This window comes from Acomys minous (assembly GCF_964271855.1).
Source record: "Acomys minous genome assembly, chromosome: 11".
In the NCBI taxonomy this organism is placed as follows: Eukaryota; Metazoa; Chordata; class Mammalia; order Rodentia; family Muridae; genus Acomys; species Acomys minous.
Window position 1 is genome coordinate 2,459,925 of NC_140492.1, and position 20,032 is coordinate 2,479,956.

Genomic DNA, 20,032 nt, shown 5'->3' on the forward strand with positions numbered 1-20,032 from the left:
GAGCCGGAGGGAACAGAAGCGAGCACCACGCTGCACTGGTTCCTTTTTAAGCCAATGTTTATTACCCAATTTTAAACAAATACAGTTTTGGGGCAAAAAACACAGTGATGTCCCCTACTCAGTCTTACATACATTACACATGTGGGAAGTGCTAACAGTCTTACACACGTTATGCATGTGACGGCTCTAACACCCGGGAGCAAACTAACCCTCCAGTCACTGTTTCCTACAGGGTCAGCTGAGACCACACATCCTGTGAGAGGCACCTGGTCTGGATGCTTTATTCTGAGTACTGTTCCAAGTGGCCTTGGGATGCTGACTGCAGCTGCATAAGCACCATTCCAGACTGTGGCATCACACACACATACACCAGAGCTCACACACCCACACCCACACCCACCAGAGCGCGCGCTCTCTCTCACACACACACTCTCTCTCTCTCTCTCTCTCTCTCACACACACACACACACACACACACACACACACACACACACCCGAGAGCTGTACCCCTGAAGGGAACCCAGATTCTGCAGCTGGTCTCCTCACGTCCTGAACTCAACTGCCGTAGCCCAAGTGTTTCCTGCGTGGGGAGGAAGCCAGAGCTGGCAGGCAGGCCTCCTGGCCATGTTAGCTAAGCCTACTGCTGCCCATTTGTGCCTTTCATAAAAACAGCCGAGAAACCTTGGTGCCATGTAGATCTGCAGTGTCAGTGGATCCTCAGGCTGCCCTGGTGGTGCTCGGACTGAGGTCACAGTACAATCAGAGAAACAAGGAGCTACTTAGGAAACACAAGAATATAAATATGATCCTTCAAAACCCGTGGCTATGCCTTCAAGGCCAGCAGCTGAGAGGCAGACAGGGCACTTAAGTTCCAGGTCAGCCCGGTCTGCACTGTGATTCCAAGACAGGCAGAGCTGTGCACACACGTGGTGCTAGCACATAGCTTTTCTGGACTCTGGTTCCCCAGAGTCAAGTACCACAGCTTGCAGCCGGCGCAGTGATGGACAGTTCCTGCAATATGGCTGTCAGGACAGTCACGCTAGCCCTGGCAAATACTACAACTAGGAAAAGTGCTTCAAAAACAGACGTGGCGTAGCGGCATACACTTTTACTCCCATCATGTGGGAGACAGAAGCAGTGGTCTCTGTGAGTTGAGGCCAGCCTGACCTACACACAAAGTTTCAGGACACCCAGGGCTACATGAGAGACCTTGTCAGACTTGGCAGAACTGTGGCTTGTTACTTCATAAACCTAAGGAGGCTCAGGTGAACAGATCAGACCCCACCTTGCACATCTGCTCCACTGTACACAGCATAAACACCCAATGCTTTAAAGACAGACGTAATTTGAAATGTTTTAAATAAATTAAAAAAAGAAATGCTTTAAATAAAAACAATATACCGTGGTCTTGTGAACACATACAGGAACCACCATGAAAAATTAATAGGCTTAGGTATGTGACGACACTAAGCTGGTCCAGCAGATGACAGAGGGACAAGCACAAGCAGTGTCCACTAGTGTCACTTCAGCTGAGCTGCGTGAGACAAAAGGCGGAGTTTTAATAGTGGTATGCAAAGTGTGTTTTCTAAAATTAAAAACGGCACCATCGGCCTTGATAGAGAAGTCAGTCCGGTTTGCAGCTGCCGATGGAATGAAGCCACGGCCAGACTGACCGCGCGTGCAGACGCCACGTGGCGGGTCACAGGCCTCATGGATCCAGAGCTACGTCAGACGCAGAGAAGTAAACATATTCCAAAACACAAAACAAGAACCTGCGGCCCTGCGTGCAGTCAGCTCCTCACCCTAACCGAATCCTTCTGTAAAGCCTCCTGGCGCGTGTCTCCCCTCAGCTGAACGGGTGGAGCACGATGGCCACAACCTTGTTACAGACTAGAATCCAACAGGTGATTCCAATTCCACCTGAAAAGACAAGCACGTCAGAGGCGTCAGCGGCAAGGCCTCTGCACCACCAACCCAGGGAGAGAGGCACATCTCTGTGTGACCTTGAGGCCAGTCAGGGCCTCACAGTGAGACGCTGTTCCCCATCCCCCACCCTAAAAATGTATTGCTATGTGTCTGCGCATTCCTCAATGTCATGGACAACCTTTAACATGAAAAGGCCTCTTAGCACTGAAAAGCAACAGCCAACAGCGGTGAGTTACTCAGGGCAGCAGCCTCTGGGAGGAGAAGGCAGCCTCTGAGTGCCAGGGATGTAACTCTGCCCCTGAGCATTCAAGCTACCTGGCAAGTAGCTCCTCCAGACCCTCAAAGACTGAGGTAGGAGAGACCAGGGAGGATGAAGTCAGGTGATGGAATCCCCCGCCACACACCTCACAGGAGCCCTGCCACCCTATATCCAGGAAACAACTACCTGCTACTCGAGTAGGGAAGGCTACCAGGCGATCCAGCGGGGTGATCCACTTGCTGGGCACCACAGCCACAGGGACGGAGTAATACTTCCAGATGAGCGAGATCATCAGCGCTGCCTGGAGGAAGCTCGTGGTGAGTGGAGGGAGGCCTCACCCCAGACAGCCCTTGCATCGAGAAAGTGTGTGCACGCACGCGCACACACACACACACACACACACACACACACACACAGCTTGAGATAAAGCAGTGCACACTGGTGATGGGTGGGCCTTCTCGTGGGAACTGGCATGTTACTGTTTTGACATGGATGCCATACAGTCACTATTTAAATTGGCTGAGTCTGCCCCAGTGTCTATCCAGAGTAGCTGAACTGCATGCCAAATATAAAAGTAGCCACGCGCCGGGCAGTGGTGGCGCACGCCTTTAATCCCAGCACTCAGGAGGCAGAGGCAGGCGGATCTGCCTGAGTTCAAGATCTGCCTGGACTATAGAGCAAGTTCCAGGACAGCCAGAGCTGTTACACAGAGAAACCCTATCTCAAAAAAAACAAACAACAACAAAAAAAAAAACAAACAAACAAAGCAGCCACGACTCCGCAGTCGCTCTGCCGCCCCCATCAGTTCGCTTTCTTGTTCTTTCCTGGGAGCCCTTTCCGTGGTCCCCAGTGCTCTTCTCAGCTGAGCAGACGGAAGGGCAGGAGGCTGGAGTCTCTGAGGAGCATCTCAAGGCACACCAAGAGGGTAAAGGGCACAAACCCCAGGTAAGAAGGCCAGGCGCCAAGGGGGGTGGGGGTAAGACTAGAGAGACGGCTCAGCTTTGGTAATCACAGCCTGCTCTTCCAGAGGACTCAGGTTCAATTCCCAGCATCCACAGGTTGGCTCACAACTGTCTCTTAATTCCAGTCCCAGAGGATCTGATACCTTCTTCTGACCTCCAAGGATACCAGGCACACACGTGCTGTACAAGCATATGCAAGCAAAACACCTACCCACAGGAAAACAAATTTTAACAAGCAAAGAAAGACAGGTGGTGGTGGTGGTGGTGGTGGTGGTGGTGGTGATGGTGGTGGTGGGTGGTGGTGGTGGTGGCGGCGGCGGCATCAGTGCACACTCAGGAGGCGGAAGTAGGCTGGTCTCTGAGTTCGAGGCCAGCCTGATCTACAGAGTGAGTTCCAAGACAGCCAGGGCTACAGAGAAACTCTGTCTCAGAAAACCAAAAGAAAAAGAAAAATCAGTTGGTTTTCCACTTGAGAAGGAAGCACTGTTCACACCACCAGGGAGGTCAGGGCACCAGCTTCTGAGGTAAAGCAAAGCAAACAGCTCTGAGCTTCAGTCTCCAGCTGAGAAGATTTCCCTTTAGGCTCAGACACTCACGGGAAGGGGGACCTGGAGAAATGGCTCAGCAGGTCAGCACCCACACAGGAGTAGGGGAAAGCAGCCCCCTGAGCCTCAGAGCTCAGGAGCAGGAGCTGGGCCCAGGCAAGCTGACCTGGGGTTGAGGGAGAATCCTGCCCCAGTGTGTAAAATGGAGATTAAGCAACAAGACCGCAACATCCACGTCTGGCCTCCACACATGCACACACACAGGGAAACGCCCACACACGCCCACCAGCCCAGGGTCACCACATACTCACTTGCAGCACATAGAAGGCCACACTTATAAACCATTTGATCTTGGCCAACTGAGCTGTCCGCGCTTTCACTAAAATGGAAAAAGGCGAAATATGAATTAATCCTACAAGACTAAGAAAACACCTAAGAACACAGAAATGTCATTTCCCTATTAAACATTTTCTTTTCTTCTCTTTTTTAAGTTTTTTGAGACAGGGTTTCTCAGTATAGCCTTGGCTGTCCTAGATTCTTTGTAGACCAGGCTGGCCTCGAACTCATTGATCTGCCTGCCTCTGCCTCCCAAGTACTGAGATTAAAGGCCTGTGCCACTGCATCAGCTAACACTTGCTATTTATAATGCGATAATCAATTTTCTTAGAATATCAAACAGGAAAAGAACAACCCCTAAGTATAACACCCCTTACTCTGTGTCCCAATCTACAAGTATAAAATGCCACGATAAAACCCCTTCTTACTCTGTATGCCAACGTGCCACCTACAAAATCTAAGGTTGTCCCCCATGCTACTGTTTAAGTAGGCGCCTGCCCACAGTGTGTCCACTCACTCCCCAGAGCCTCTTTTCCTAATGGGTCTGCCACTCACCCAAGGGTTGAACGTCACCCCATTTTCTAACCTACACCATCTCTGAACATGCAGGTGCCCAGTTCTCCCAGGCCTTCACAGGCCCTGTGTGCAGCCCGCTCCACCTTCCACAGCCCTGCAGGGCCTCTAGGGACACGCTGCTCCATGGAGGCTTGTGGGGAGGAGTGGCAGGGGCCAGGCGGGTCTCACTCTGTAGCCCTGGAGGAAGAGACAGACAGACGGGCTTCACTCTGCCTCAGAGTGCAGGAACTCAAGTGTGCTCCATCCTCAGCACAGGAGCTGTGTCTTATTGTCCACACACTCCATCCTCAGCACAGGAGCTGTGTCTTACTGTGCACACACTCCATCATGGGCACAGGAGCTGTGTCTTACTGTGCACACACTCCATCATGGGCACAGGAGCTGTGTCTTACTGTCCACACACTCCATCCTCAGCACAGGAGCTGTGTCTTACTGTGCACACACTCCATCATGGGCACAGGAGCTGTGTCTTACTGTGCACACACTCCATCCTCGGCACAGGAGCTGTGTCTTACTGTCCACACACTCCATCCTCAGCACAGGAGCTGTGTCTTACTGTCCACACAGTCCATCCTCAGCACAGGAGCTGTGTCTTACTGTGCACACACTCCATCCTCAGCACAGGAGCTGAGTCTTACTGTCCACACACTCCATCCTCAGCACAGGAGCTGTGTCTTACTGTCCACACACTCCATCATGGGCACAGGAGCTGTGTCTTACTGTGCACACACTCCATCCTCAGCACAGGAGCTGTGTCTTACTGTGCACACACTCCATCATGGGCACAGGAGCTGTGTCTTACTGTGCACACACTCCATCCTCGGCACAGGAGCTGTGTCTTACTGTCCACACACTCCATCCTCAGCACAGGAGCTGTGTCTTACTGTGCACACAGTCCATCCTCAGCACAGGAGCTGTGTCTTACTGTCCACACAGTCCATCCTCAGCACAGGAACTGTGTCTTACTGTGCACACACTCCATCCTCAGCACAGGAGCTGTGTCTTACTGTGCACACACTCCATTCTCAACACAGGAGCTGTGTCTTACTGTGCACACACTCCATCCTCAGCACAGGAGCTGTGTCTTACTGTGCACACACTCCATCCTCAGCACAGGAGCTGTGTCTTACTGTGCACACACTCCATCCTCAGCACAGGAGCTGTGTCTTACTGTGTACACACTCCATCCTCAGCACAGGAGCTGTGTCTTACTGTCCACACAGTCCATCCTCAGCACAGGAGCTGTGTCTTACTGTCCACACAGTCCATCCTCAGCACAGGAGCTGTGTCTTACTGTGTACACACTCCATCCTCAGCACAGGAGCTGTGTCTTACTGTCCATACAGTCCATCCTCAGCACAGGAGCTGTGTCTTACTGTGCACACAGTCCATCCTCAGCACAGGAGCTGTGTCTTACTGTGCACACACTCCATCCTCGGCACAGGAACTGTGTCTTGCGGTCTATACACTATGGGTGTGGGCCTGAGAGTGCAAAGTGCTCTGAGTGTCCAGTGTGTGTTCTTCATTTGTAACTCCCTCGGCAAAGCGCCAAGCCTGAGAACAAACCCTACCGAGGACAAGGTGGTTCTGAAGAAAAATCTACCAAGGATTTCTGGGTCTAGAAAACAGAAGTTTACCAGCAAATGAGAAATAAAGTGAAAGTGAAAGCCAGGTGTGATGGTACACACCTGTAATCCCAGCACTCAGGAGGCAGAGGCAGGCGTGATATCTGTGAGTTCGAGGCCAGCCTGGTCTACAAAGTGAGTCCAGGACAGCCAAGGCTACACAGAGAAACCCTGTCTGGAGGGAAAAAGACAGACAGACAGTCATCTCAGAACTCCTCTACACAGCGACGAAGCCCTGTCCATCTAGGAAGCAAAGCCGCACCCCGAGCACATCTACCAATACCGTGAGTTTTGAGCTTGTCCGTCATTTTATTGATCTTCCTTTCCAGTCTAGCGTATCTGGCAAACTCGTCCATCATGTTGACGGTGGATAGCTCCTGCTTCATGTTCTGGATCTCCGATCTCATCTGTGACTCTTGCTCTGCATCCTTCTGCAGCACCCTGGAAACCTGGCAGGGGCAGCTGGCATCAGTGTCCTGCCACATCCTCACTGGTACCCAGCCAGCCACTCTGTTCCCCCTTCAGGATTGAATCCAAGACTGGCTATGACCACCCAAGACTGGCTATGACCACCCAAGACAGGCTATGACCGCCCAAGACTGGCTATGACCACCCAGGTACTGCAGGGCTTAAGGGCTGCACAACAGAAACTGCTCTGCAGCCAAACCAAAGAAGGAAACAGTAGCCACCAGTGGCACCCACCAACTATCAGAGCTTCAGGGTCCCGGGTAAGGCGGGGTGCAGAAAGGTAGAGGCCAGGAAGGTGCCAGCAATGCCCAGACAGACCTACATCAGAACCCCTGCCAGAGCTGGAAGCTCCTGGGCCTGGAGACAGCAGAGACCATCAAACAGTGCTGCAGGAAAGAACCTCAGCTAATGAGGGGAGATCAAAGCTGGCCTTCTGGGCTGCATGCTATTAACATGTCTGGCACCAGTACTACAGCCAAGGCCTTTGCTCATTCACCAAAGTGTAGAGCGGCAGAGGACTGTCAGCTTACCTTCAAGGGTTCAGAAAAAAAATTAAATTAAATTGAAAAACTGTTCTTTTAGACTGTATGACTAACTCCTGAATGTACATGTTTATCCAAACTTTAAAAAAAAAAAAAAACAGGTCTGAGCCAGGGGTGATCCCAGCACTTGGGAGGCAGAAGCAAGCAGATTTCTGAGTTCAAGGCCAGTTTGGTCTACAAAGCAAGTCCAGGACAGCCAAGGCTACACATAGAAACCCTGTCTCGAAAAACATTTTTTTAAAAAGCTGTTTTTAAAGATGAAAAAAGGAAGTATCTAAAGTGAAGCTGGTCCACAACAGGTTCACCCCCAGATCAGAGGGCCCCTCTGCACAGTAGGGCAATGGCAGTTCTAGCCAGAGCCAAGCCCAGCAGTGATGGCGTACACAGTCCAGGTCCACAAGCTGAGCCCCTCACCAGCCCACACATCAAAGCCCCCCAGGGCTGGGCTACGTGAGCTCACTGCGGTGTGTGTCTCTGCGGCTGGGCCAAGGAACAGGCATGCAAACCTGCCTCTCTTTACTGCTCACTGTCTTCCACTCAAAGGAAGAGTCACCGCAGTCTGGCCCACCCCGCAGAGGAAAACAGGGATGCACCAATGTCTCTAAAACTCAGACTGGAGATGCTCAGTGGTTAAGAGCACTTTATTTTGTTTTGTTTTGTTTTGTTTTGTATTTGTTCTTCAAGACAGGGTTTCTCTGTATAGCCCTGATTGTCCTGGACTCACTCTATAGACCAGGCTGGCCTTGAACTCACAGCGATCCACCTGCCTCTGCCTCTCCAAGTGCTGGGATAACAGGCATGCGCCACCATGCCTGGTTCAAGAGCACTTGTTTTTCTAGAGGATTGGGGTACAGTTTCCAGCACCCACATGGCTCACAACCATTTGTAAATCCAGCTCTAGGGAATTCAATACCTTCTTCTGGATCCCAGGGTACCAGGCATGCAGGTGATGCACAGACATGTATCATACATGCAGGCTAAGGATCATACACATAAAAAAGAAAACAATTTTTTTTAAAGCCAAAATCATGCTGGGCAGTGGTGGTACACACCTTTAATCCCAGCACTTGGGGAGGCAGAGACAGGCGGATCAATGTTAGTTCGAGTCCAACCTGGTCTATAAACCAACTCCAGGACAGCCGAGGCCACACAGAGAAACCCTGTCGTGAAAAACCAAAACCAAACCAAACCAAACAAAAACAGAGCTATCATTCAAAATCAGGGAACCTACTCTGCCCCTTGACGCCAACAGCCAGCTGGCGAGCAGGAGAACAGGCTCCACCCCTCGCTGGCTGTGGCATTGGGTGAGCTAGGTGAGGCAGCATGGTGACCTTGCCCTGATGACATGGGTTCAGAAGAGCTGGCGGGCGGACCTACCCAGGCCCAGATCCAGGGCTTTGAGTTGGGCCACCCTGACATCTTCCTTTTCCATGAACACATGAAGGGGCCCTGCAGATGCAAAGCCACAGGAGTTCCATGACGCAGGACAACAACAGGATGTCCAGTGTAAGGGGCCACCCTTAGTGGCTCTTGGCCTAAAACACAGGCAATTCCACCTTGCCTGTAGGCTCCATTTTCTACACCTCTGTCTGGCAGTAGCAAGCTGAGGGTCAGCCCGGGGACCACACCACTCAGTCCCAGTCCCAAGAAACTGCTTATTTACCTTATCTCTGCAGCTGCACTCCTCAGAACTTACCTCCCTATCCTTGAAGTTTTTACTACTGGGATATATAGCAGAACATCCCCATTAGCTCCTAGGAACCCGCTTGCTTGTCAGCTACATTCTCTCTCCCTCTCTCTCTCTCTCTTTTTTTTTTTTTTTTTTTTTTTTTGGTTTTTTAAAGACAGAGTTTCTCTGTGTAGCCTTGGCTGTCCTGAGCCCGCTTTGTAGACCAGGCTGGCCTCGAACTCACAGTGATCCACCTGCCTCTGCCTCCCAAGTGATGGGATTAAAGGTGTGCGCCACCACGCCCGGCTCAAAGTTTACTCCCTTAGCTTGAAGTTTTTACTACCAGACTAGAGAGCAGAATAGCTGCCATTAGGTTTCCATAGCAACCCTGCCCTTGCCTCTCTGAGACCCTATAAAAACCCTGTGAATATTCTCAATAAACAGGGGTTTGATCAGAATCCAGACTTGCCCTCATTTCTTCATGTCTCCCTGTCTTGTCTCTTTTTCAGTCCTGCACCCCTCCCAGGTTCTGTTTGAAGACCCCACGGGCTGGGGCACAGGAGGAATCCTAGTGAGGATCCAGCATCATAGTGTAGCAGAAACCAGAGGCTTCGAACCAAACAAATGACTCACTGCAACGAACATTTGCAAGTAAAGGTATGTGGACCAAAGGGCGTACTGTGGGACAATCTGTCATTCTGTTTGTTTTTGGTCTTGTCTTTCTATTTTCTTTTGCGGAGGAAGCTGCAAGGGCAAAGGCTAGATATGAAAGGCCATGAGTGGGATTGGGGTGAATGATGTGAAATTCACAATGAATCAGTAAAAAGTTTCAAAAATAAATTGGGGGGGTGCGGGGGGGGGGGGAAGGAGGCTAGAGAGATGGTTCCGCAGATAGGAACAGCTGCTCTGTCAGGAGTTCAATTCTCAGCATCCACACAGCAGCACACACCTACTGCCTGTAACTCAGTTCCAGGGGAACATACACACGCACACACACACACACACACACACATATGTGTGTGCACCAATGCACATGAAATACAAACATACATACATAGGCTTCACGTTAAAAAAAAAAATCAGGGATCCTATAAAGGCTGCTTGAACTTAAACAGGAAACAGGAGCAAGCTAGGCCTGGAGGCAGAAGCCCATGCTAGGCTCAGGTGACCCCCTGAAACCCAGCAAGAGCTATACAGTGGGCACACCTCAAAAGAAAAACAGATGAGGGCTGCAGATATGGCTCAGCAGTTAAGAGCACTGGCTGCTCTTGCAGAGGTCCTGAGTTCAACTCCCAGCAACCACATGGCGGCTCACAACCATCTGTGGTAGGATCCGATGCCCTCTTCTAGTGAAATGAAAACAGAGCACTCATACACATAAAATAAATATATAGATCTTAAAAGAAAAACAGGTGATTCAAACTCACAAATGCCCTGGAGACAGAATCACTGAGGCACTGACTTTGTGAAACTTTTATCAAAATGACTGAGGCAGAGCAAAGGGCAGGCGCTGGGCAGGCTTCCTTCTCACCATGTGGCAGAGGCTCGCTGCCCTTGGGCAAGCACTCTGTGCTCGGCTGCAGCACTCCAACTCTGGCCAGGATACACTCTGCTGACACACTTGTCCAAGGTTGAACTTGGAGTCACTTTATCACTGACAACCCAAGGGCTGGACAGGTCTGAACGCTGGTGGTGTGGCCTAGAGCCCAGCTCCGCCCTCCAGGATTCCTCAGGCAGGCACAAAATGACCAACTCAGGCCACCAGTGTGGCTGTGTCTCCAACATCCAAAACCAGACCCACCGTTCTCAACTAGTAGCAGGAACATCTAGGGCAACTCCCTAGCTGGGCCAACCCCCTCCTGGGATGCAGGCTCCCCACTAGTGCAGTGTAGAGGGCCCTGTCCAGCAGGCACGTGCCCATCCCCCAGCACACCTCCCAGTCAAAGCTCCAGGGGTGGATCCTGCTATACAAAACCCTGTCCCAACCAGAACAGTGGTGCAAGCCTTTAATCCCAGCATGTGGACAAGCAATCTCGGGAGCCTAAGGCCAGCCTGGTCTGAGAGCAAGTTCCAGGACAGCCATGGCTACCCAGAGAAACCCTGTCTCTAAAAATAAAAAAATAAAAAATTAAACAAACAAACAAAATCAAAACCCCAAAGAAGACCCTTGCTAAGAGTCTGGTCTGTGGAAAGGGAGTGCCTAAGGCTTGGGGCAAAAAGCAAAGGGTAACTTCAAAGCTGCTAAGCTCACAGAAAGGGGTAGGCGACACCAGCCAGACCCCAGAGGCATGTACAGGAGTGCAACTGCCCACAAAGCAGGGTCTGTCAGGAACCTGGCACGGACACCTGCACACTGCAACTCTCAGACCCTCACCACACCTGTACATGTCAGTTCACGGGCTCCCACGCATGAGCAGACAGTGTGTCCTATGTCCCCTTCTCCTAAGACAATGCTGGGTCCCCTACTTCATAAATTAGTCTCAACTACGCATGCTGTGACCAAGTAAAGGGAAGGAGTCTCAGAAAAATTCCAACCATGCCAGCAGCAGGCAGTCCAGGAACCATGCTTCCTCCATGCACATAGGGCAAACACCCAGGCATGTGCTCCTACGGTGACAATCCTTGGGGACAAGGGGCCGATACAGAGCACACACAAGTCTCGTGTACTGGAGGAGCCTGAGATGGTAACAGGACGTCTAGCTCTCCTCCCTGTCTGCTAGCCACTTACAAACCTGTAACCACCTCAGCCAGGGCGATCCAAGTGAGCCCAAGACAGCCTCCTTGAGCAGCTGACTGCGAGGCAAAAATGTAATGAGACGTGGGATGGAAGGGGATGGAACCACGCAAAAGCAGGGAGGTGGCTCTTGCTATACAGGCACAAGGAAGCCACCTAGAAGGTGGGTGTGGGTGTCCCTCTGTGCGTCTAGCCTTGAGAGCTGCAGACTGGATCCCACAGCATGCCAGCCCTACCAGTCAGTATGCCCGGGTTTTACTGAGAGACCCTACCTCGACAAGTAAGGGAGAAGAGGAGTTACCAAGGGCTATTGCTGATATCCATCAACCTCAGCCCTCCGTGTGAGCACACACACGCACACGCACGCACGTGTACGCAAGATGAGATGGAAAAATAAAACCGCACTAGGAGCCTGAAGGAGAACACACATAACCACACGGGGCTGCCACCCGGATACACGAGGAGCTTTAACCACAGAAACAAGAGTGCCTCAGGGACGAAGGACTCAGCTGCTTCTCCAGGGAACCTGTCTCCTGCCAGCCACCCACACCACAGATGGCAGCAGTGATCCCAACCGTGCCGGCTCACCTGCTAGGTGTTCCCCGACCTGCAGACAGCGTCAAATCCCACAGTCACAAACAGCAGTCACAAATCACACAGGGCAGCTCCACGTCAGAGTTCCTACCCCGCCTCTTTAGGCTCCACTGTTTGCTAGAGCAGCTCACAAAACTCACTGGCTCATCACAGAGCATGTTTTCCAAGGCCATGAGCACTGGCCGGAGAGCGGTGTCTCAGAGGTTAGGCACACTGGCTGCTCGCGCTGAGGACCCACGTGCAGTTCCCAGCACCCACATGGTGGCTCACAACTGTCTGTGACGCCAGTTCCACGGAATCCGACGCCCTCTCCTGGCCTCAAGAGCACTGCACACATGCGATGCACTTAGATGCATGCAGACAAAAACTCATACATTAAAAACAAACAAACAAACAAACAAACAGGGCTTTTAAAAAACGTTTTAAAGGCCGCAGATAACAAGACAGATGAAGACATATGTGAGGGTAGGTCAGAAAGGGTACCGAGTGCCAGAGCATCCTTCCCCAGTCAGCAGCCCCGCCCCCTCCCAGTGCGCAGGGAAACCCTTATTTACTTTCCTTTATCCAGTCCTTCGGGGGAGCGTGTGACGACTTCACTATGTAGGCATGAGTGAAACGTGGAAAACCTCCTAGGAATGTGCTGGGGCTGGAGGCGGTCCTGGGGGTAAGAGCACTGGCTACTGTTGGGGAGGACCTGAGCTCGCTTCCCAGCACCTGCCACGCAACTAACACTTTAACTCCAATTCGAGAGGATTCAGCGCTCTCTTCTGAACTCTGCTAGCAATGGATGGATGCACAGTGCGCGGATACGCAAGCGGGCAAAACAACCATACGCATGAAAATAAAAACTAAAAAGGAGCCCGAGTGAGCAAGAAGGGTACGGCCTGTTAGGATTCTCCTCCCCACGTAGAGCGCACGGGGGGCTCCCCACTCTCCAGAGCGCGGTGGGTGGAGTCGGTGGGAGCCACCTCGAGGAAGAAACCGAGCAGCACGGACCGCGCCAGGCCCGGCGCCCCGGCCTCCCCTACCCCCACCACCGCCACTTGCTACTCACGAACGAGGACAGGGACGGCAGGAGGATCCGCAGCACGTTGCACCCGAACACGAAGCTCAGCACCAGCAGCCACGCCCAACGGTCCGCCTCGGCCGCGCTCATCCCGGATCCTAGGGAACAGCACCGCTACAGCAGCGCCATGGGGACCGCGCCGCCCGCCTGCGCCTGCGCACTGCAGCCCCGCTCCGCTACTGCGGCGTCGTAGGTAACGCGCCGCCCGTCTGCGCCTGCGCACTGCGGTCCCGGTGGGCCACGGCGGCGCCTGGGCGACGGCGTCGTTAACTGCGCCTGCGCAGACCCGAGGGGATTTCCCCCCCCCCCCCAATTTCTGGGGCGGGGCGGTTGTTGAGGACCCATCTTCGCCTTCGGCCTTCCCGGCTTCCATAGCCATGTGGTACCGGTCCTGCTCGCGAAACTCAGTATTTGTAGTAACTGAAAATTATTTACGTTCTTGCTAACTTACCTTTATTCTTAAATTTTTTCTTTTTGGTTTTTCGAGACAGGGTTCCTCTGTGTAGCCTTGGCTGCCCTAGACTCGCTTTTTAGACCAGGCTGACCTCGAACTCACAGCGGTCCGCCTGCCTCTGCCTCCCGAGTGCTGGGATTAAAGGTATGCACCTCCACCGGCCAAAGAATTTTATTTTATGATAAGGCTTTGCGTGACAAGAAAGCTACTTTATCCTACAGTAAACTAAAACATCTTTTTTGCTTTTTGGTGTGTTTGTTTTTTGCCGGGCGTGGTGGCGCATGCCTTTAATCCCAGCACTCGGGAGGCAGAGGCAGGCGGATCGCTGTGAGTTCGAGGCCAGCCTGGTCTACAAAGTGAGTCCAGGATGGCCAAGGCTACATAGAGAAACCCTGTCTCGAAAAACCAAAAAAAAAAAAAAAAAAAAAAAAAAAAAAAAAAAAAAATGGTGTGTTTGTTTTTGGTTTTTCGAGACAGGGTTTCTCTGTGTAGACTTGGCTGCACTAGACTCGCTTTGTAGACCAGGCTGGCCTCGAACTCATGAATGTTAGGATGCTGCTCCAGTCTACCTGCCTGTGATGTCATTGCCTACCTGCCACAGGGGCGTGGCCCTGCCCAGGGCTATATAAAAGGACAAACCCTGCTCTTGGTTCTCCCTCCCCCTCCGCCTTCCCTCCCTCCCTCCCCTCTCTCTCTGGTACCCCCCCTCGTTCCTTCTTTCCCCGTGCTCATTTAATAAACCTCATATATCCTAATATCTGGTACCCTATTATCTCATTGCCTTAGATATTAAACATAGAAGATCTAGTCCCTTATTATCTTATTATATCGTTGCCTTATATATTAAACATAAAAATGAAGATGGGGGCTGGAGAGATGGCTCAGAGGTTAAGAGCACTGGCTGCTCTTCCAGAGGTCCTGAGTTCAATTCCCAGCAACCACGTGGTGGCTCACAACCATCTATGTGTTCTGACACCCTCTTCTGGTGTGCAGGTGGACATGCAGACAGAGCACTATATACAAAATGAATAAATAAATCTTAAAATAAATAAAAGGCCAGGTGTGGTGGCACACGCCTTTAATCCCAGCATTCGGGAGACAGGAGCAGGCAGATCGCTGTGAGTTCGAGGCTAGCTTGGTCTACAGAGTGAGTCCAGGACAGCCAAGGCTACACAGGAAAATCCTGTCTTTTTTTTTTTTTTTTTAAGTTGTTGTTGCTGTTTTTCGAGACAGGGTCTCTCTGTGTAGCCTTGGCTGTCCTGGACTCCCTTTGTAGACCAGGCTGCCCTGGAACTCACAGCGATCCGCCTGCCTCTGCCTCCCAAGTGCTGGGATTAAAGGCGTGCGCCACCACGCCCGGCTCCACCATAGAACTTTTAAAAAAGAAAAAAGAGACTAATATGGTGGCACGTACATTTAATCCCAGCACTCGGGAGGCAGAGGCAGGCGGATCGCTGTGAGTTAAAGCTAGCGTGGTATAGGTGATAAGTTCAGGTCAGCCACAGCTACATATGAGACCCTGTCTAAAAATAAATCAATAAATGAGAAATCTGAAATATATTTTACCTTTTTACTCACTTAGCATGTGTGTTTGGGTACATGTGGAGGTCAGAGGGTACTAGTAGGAGTCAGTTCTTGCTTCCCACCTCTGGGGGTCCCTGAGGGTATAGTCAGGTCATCAGCCTTGGCAGCAAGGGTATGTATTTGATACGCCAACTTGCCAGCTATTAATTTATCTCTCTGTGTGTGTGTGTGTGTGTGTGTGTGTGTGTGTGTGTGTGCAGGCACACTCATGCCATAGTGCATGCTCAGCTCTTTCTCTTTGTATCAGCATAGATTGGTTCTCCTGCCCCCCTCCTGTCTCACCAGAGGAGTGCTGGCATTAGGGATGTGCCACCACAGCCAGCTCGTCACATGGGTCCCGGGGTGGAATGCAACGCTAGCATGTTTGCTCACGAGCCGACTTTACTCAGGTGCTCTACTCTGCATCCCTAGCTTCTGGGACTTGTGCAGCTGCTGAGCTACCAGAGCAAAGTCAGCCTTCGAGCACTGGTGTTTACCTCTCTCCAGATGCTTTCTTTCATACACAGGCTTGACTTATACCTAGCATTGTTTATCTTCAGTTGATACCACAAGCACGGAGGGACTTCATAGTGACAAGAATGCCACAGCACAAAGGGACAGAAAATGTTTGTCTTCTCAGCAGCCTTGCTGCCCATGAAGCTATTCCCTCATGGCACGTTACTGTCTCCACTAGACCTGGGTGCTTTACTTTGTGTGTGTGTTGTTTTGGTTTAGTTTGGTTTTTTTGTTTGTTTTTCTTTTTCTTTTTTGGTTTTTCAAGACAGGGTTTCTCTGTGTAGCCTTTGCTATCCTACTTGACTTTGTAGACCAGGCTGGCCTCGAACTCACCGAGATCCGCCTGCCTCTGCCTCCCGAGTGCTGGGGTTACAGGTTACAGGCGCACGCGCGCCACAGCACCCAGCAGATGCTCTTTTAACTCAATGTGTCAGAAGAAACCCATCTGCCGCCATCAAATCCCTGTGTCTCTCCCTGGCTCCCAGTCCACCCGTCTGGGCAAACACTGCTGGCCACCAGCCCTGGGTCCCGCCGCCTGTCCTGCGCGACAGAGTCCTCCTCAAACATGCACGCCCCCGACTTCTGGCCAGTTGCAGGGTTCCTCCTGGAATGTGCTGTGACTGGATGAGGCCGAGCGAGTCACAACAACACACTGAGGTTCCGGGACGAGCACAACTGTGTTCAGATGCTGTAATGTGGGCGTGACGAACAATCCTGCTTACCGCTCGAAGATGAAGCCACCGAACAGGATAAGGGCACATGGAGGGCACGGCGGCACACACACACACACACACACACACACACACACACACACACACACACACACGCCACCTGAAGGGCTCTGGACACTTTTAAGGGGACCAATGACAGGAACCTAGGAGTCTGAGACAAGTCTGGGCCGCGCAGAAGAACTGTTTCTTTAAGAGTTTAGGTGCACGCCAGGGGATAACATTCAGTGTAGTCTGAATAAATTATAATAAATTAAAAATTTAAAAGAAAAGATTTAGCCGGGCATGGTGGCACACGCCTTTAATCCCAGCACTCTGGAGGCAGAGGCAGGCGGATCGCTGTGAGTTCGAGGCCAGCCTGGTCTACAAAGGGAGTCCAGGACAGCCAAGGCTACACAGAGATACCCTGTCTCAAAAAAACAAAACAAACAAACAAAAAAACCTAAAAGAAAAGATTTAGAAGCGTTTCGAGGGCAGCCTGGTCTACAAAGCAAGTCCAAGAAAGCCAAGCTACACAAGGAGACCTTGTCTAGAAGAACCAGAAAAAAGAAAACACTTAGATTGGCACAGTGGTGTAAGATTATTATCCCAGCATGCAGTGTTCCTTTGTTGTTTGTTTGTTTTTTGGGTTTTGTTTTGTTTTGTTTTGTTGAGACAGGGTCTCTCTGTGTTAGCCTTGGCTGTCCTGGACTCGCTTTGTAGACCAGGCTGGCCTTGAACTCACAGAATTCGGCCTGCCTCTGCCTCCCAAGTGCTGGGATTAAAGGCGTGCGCCACCAAGCCCGACTTCTGTTTTGTTTTGGTTTTGTTTTCCAAGTCAGGGCCTCCCTGTGTACCACCAAGCTAGCACTCTTTTTTTTTTTTTTGTAAGATTTATTTATTTATTCTACAGTATTCTGCCCAAATGTGTGCCTGCATACCAGAAGAGGGCACTAGATCTCATTATAGATGGCTGAGAGCCACCGTGTGGTTGCTGGGAATTGAACTCAGGACCTTTGGTAGAACAGCCAGAGCTCATAACGTCTGAGCCACTTCTCCAGCACCGGGCTCTTTTCTTTTTAAAGCTCTACTTTATTTGGGGTGTTTAGGCCTCAGCCTCCCTTCCAACCTCCCAACCCTACGTAGGAGAGAAGAGGTTAACAGGGAGAGGGGCCCCCTTTGCTTCTCCTGGCTGTTTGGGGTTGAAGGGTCTTAGGGGCTGTACCAATCTCCATCAACAGCAGACACAGTCAACAGTCTCCTCCAAGCCTCTGCACCCCAAATTATTTCCCTCAGTCTATCTGCTTCAAACACTGTCTCTGGTCTCTTCAAACTGCTACACATTGCATGCTAATAGAAGATTCTAGATGGCCTGAACTCAGCAGTGACATTATTAGCTAAGGAAATACAAGATTTCAGGTGGCTTGGACTTAGCCACCATGACAATAGCGTTGTCAGCCGAGCAAGCAAGTTAAGAATTACAGGCTGGGCCAGGCATGGTGGCGCACACCTTTAATCCCAGCACTTGGGAGGCAGAGGCAGAAGGATCTCTGTGAGTTCGAGGCCAGCCTGGTCTACAAAGCAAGTCCAGGACAGCCAGGTTACACAGAGAGACCCTGTCTCGGTGGGAAAAAAATACATAATACAATTGAGTTTACAGTAAAACTTCCATCACACCAGTACTCAGGGAGGCAGAGGCAGGTGGATCTCTGTGAGTTTAAGGCCAGCCTGGTCCACAAAGTGACTCCAGGACAGCCAAGGCTACACAGAGAAACCTTATCTTAAAACAAAAAGGAAAAGAAAGGACTTGAAGGTGCTACAATTAGGTCGTCAGAGTCAGAGTCTATTCCTGGAAGCCCGATTGGGAGACAGAGTCCAGAGTAGATGCAAAAGCAACGGGACTTTGTTAAACCGAAGCTCCAGGGTCCACCAGGGTCCACCAAGCTCCGAGGAGATGGAAGAGCTCGTCCTGTCAAAACTCAGGGTTTAAATACCCTTTACAGAAGCAGCCCCCAGCGCACAGTGGTTCATTATCAAGTGATAGGCTAACAATAGGTGACCTTCTAGGTGAATGGGGACCTGAGGTAGTAAATTTTAAGTAGGGTGAGATGGGGGCAGTAAATTCCAGGACAGGGTGGATATGGAGGCTAGGGGAAATTTTTTAATTTGTTCCTCTCCGTTTACAGTTGCCTTATTTGCCCTTGTTATCAGCCTGCGATTTTTAACTTACTTTGTTCAGCTAACAACACTATTACTACAATGGCTAAGCCCAAGTCGCCTGGAACCTTGTATTGCTTAGGTAATAATGTTGCTGAGTTCGGGCCACCTTGGATCTTACAAAAGGGTGGGTCAGCATTAAAGTACGAGTCCGGAGCTATAATCCAGCACAGTGACTCAGTGAGAGCGAAGGCCACCTTCAGTAACCTTTGATTCCCAGGACCTGCGGGAGAATCCTTTGTGATGCCGCTGGAGGCTCTGTGACACCTGGATTACCTCCCACTGCGGGACAAAGGAGAGCTTTTCTCGGGAGGGACTTCTTTTCAGGCTGCCTGAGGAACTAGGGGAGAGGACCCGCACTCCCTCAGACTAAAGGGGGCCTCACCTCTTCGTGTCTCTGTCCTATCCCTCTCTGTTCACACCCTCTCTTTCAGGTGGACCCCGGTTTGACGTGTTCCACAGGACGGGACGAGTTAAGTTCTGTTCTTACAGAAGATCCGAGTCAGCCCTAACACCCATGGGGTGGGGGAGGGGGTGGGGGGGAGCTCACAACCACCTGTAACTCCAGCTCCAGACGATCTGACACCGTCTTCTGGTTCCTGTGGGAACCTGCACTGTGCACAAACCTACATACAGACAAAAATGCTTGGGGGAGCCAGGACTGTGACCAATGTTGCACCCAGATCGATCCCCCCCCCCAAAAAAAACACCAGAAAACACATGAAACCCTGTAAAATGCAAGAGGAATCTTTAATTCAGCTCCGAGCTGGGGTGCGCCCGATCCCCAAATGCTAGGTCTCAGGAGCAACCTCCAGGCCATGCTCTGAGGTCCTTTTATCCTCTCAATGTCCTTTAAGCAGAAAAGGGCGGCAAGACCACCCATGGCTTAACTTCTTCTGTTCTCCCCTACGGGAGAGGTCGGTTGCTAGGTAATACTATCTCTGGTGGGCAGGAATGGATGTAGCCTTAAAACCAAGGTCTCTTGGGCTGTAGAGATGGCTCAGAGGTTAAGAGCACTGACTGCTCTTTCCAGAGGTCCTGAGTTCAATTCCCAGCAGCTGAGTTCAATTCCTAGCAACCACATGGTGGCTCATGACCATCTGTAACGAGATCTGATGCCCTCTTCTGGCCTGCAGGTGTACATGCAGACAGAACACTATATACATACTAACAAATAAATCTTGTGTTAATTAGGATTAACACTTCAGTTTTAGAAAAAACAAACCTGTGTCTCTTATCAGTCTCTCTCTGGTGAGACCATTCCGATCAGTCA

General features: G+C 51.1%; 1 protein-coding gene across 2 annotated transcripts; it reads right to left on the reverse strand.

Moving 5' to 3' along the window:
• Window positions 1-39: 39 nt before the first annotated feature.
• GET1 (guided entry of tail-anchored proteins factor 1) lies at window positions 40-13,501 on the reverse strand. Of its 2 annotated transcripts, none has more exons than XM_084800448.1 (5): window positions 13,291-13,501; window positions 6,507-6,678; window positions 4,004-4,071; window positions 2,372-2,486; window positions 40-1,920 (listed from the first exon to the last, which is right to left on the reverse strand). In XM_084800448.1, exons 1-5 carry the CDS (start codon window positions 13,390-13,392, stop codon window positions 1,847-1,849), a joined length of 531 nt encoding a protein of 176 aa, XP_084656574.1. In that variant the 5' UTR covers window positions 13,393-13,501; the 3' UTR covers window positions 40-1,846. The 2 variants fall into 2 exon arrangements, with proteins under 2 accessions (XP_084656574.1, XP_084656575.1); XM_084800449.1 differs by having other exon boundaries at window positions 6,513-6,678; window positions 13,291-13,495.
• Between the last annotated feature and the right edge of the window lie 6,531 nt (window positions 13,502-20,032).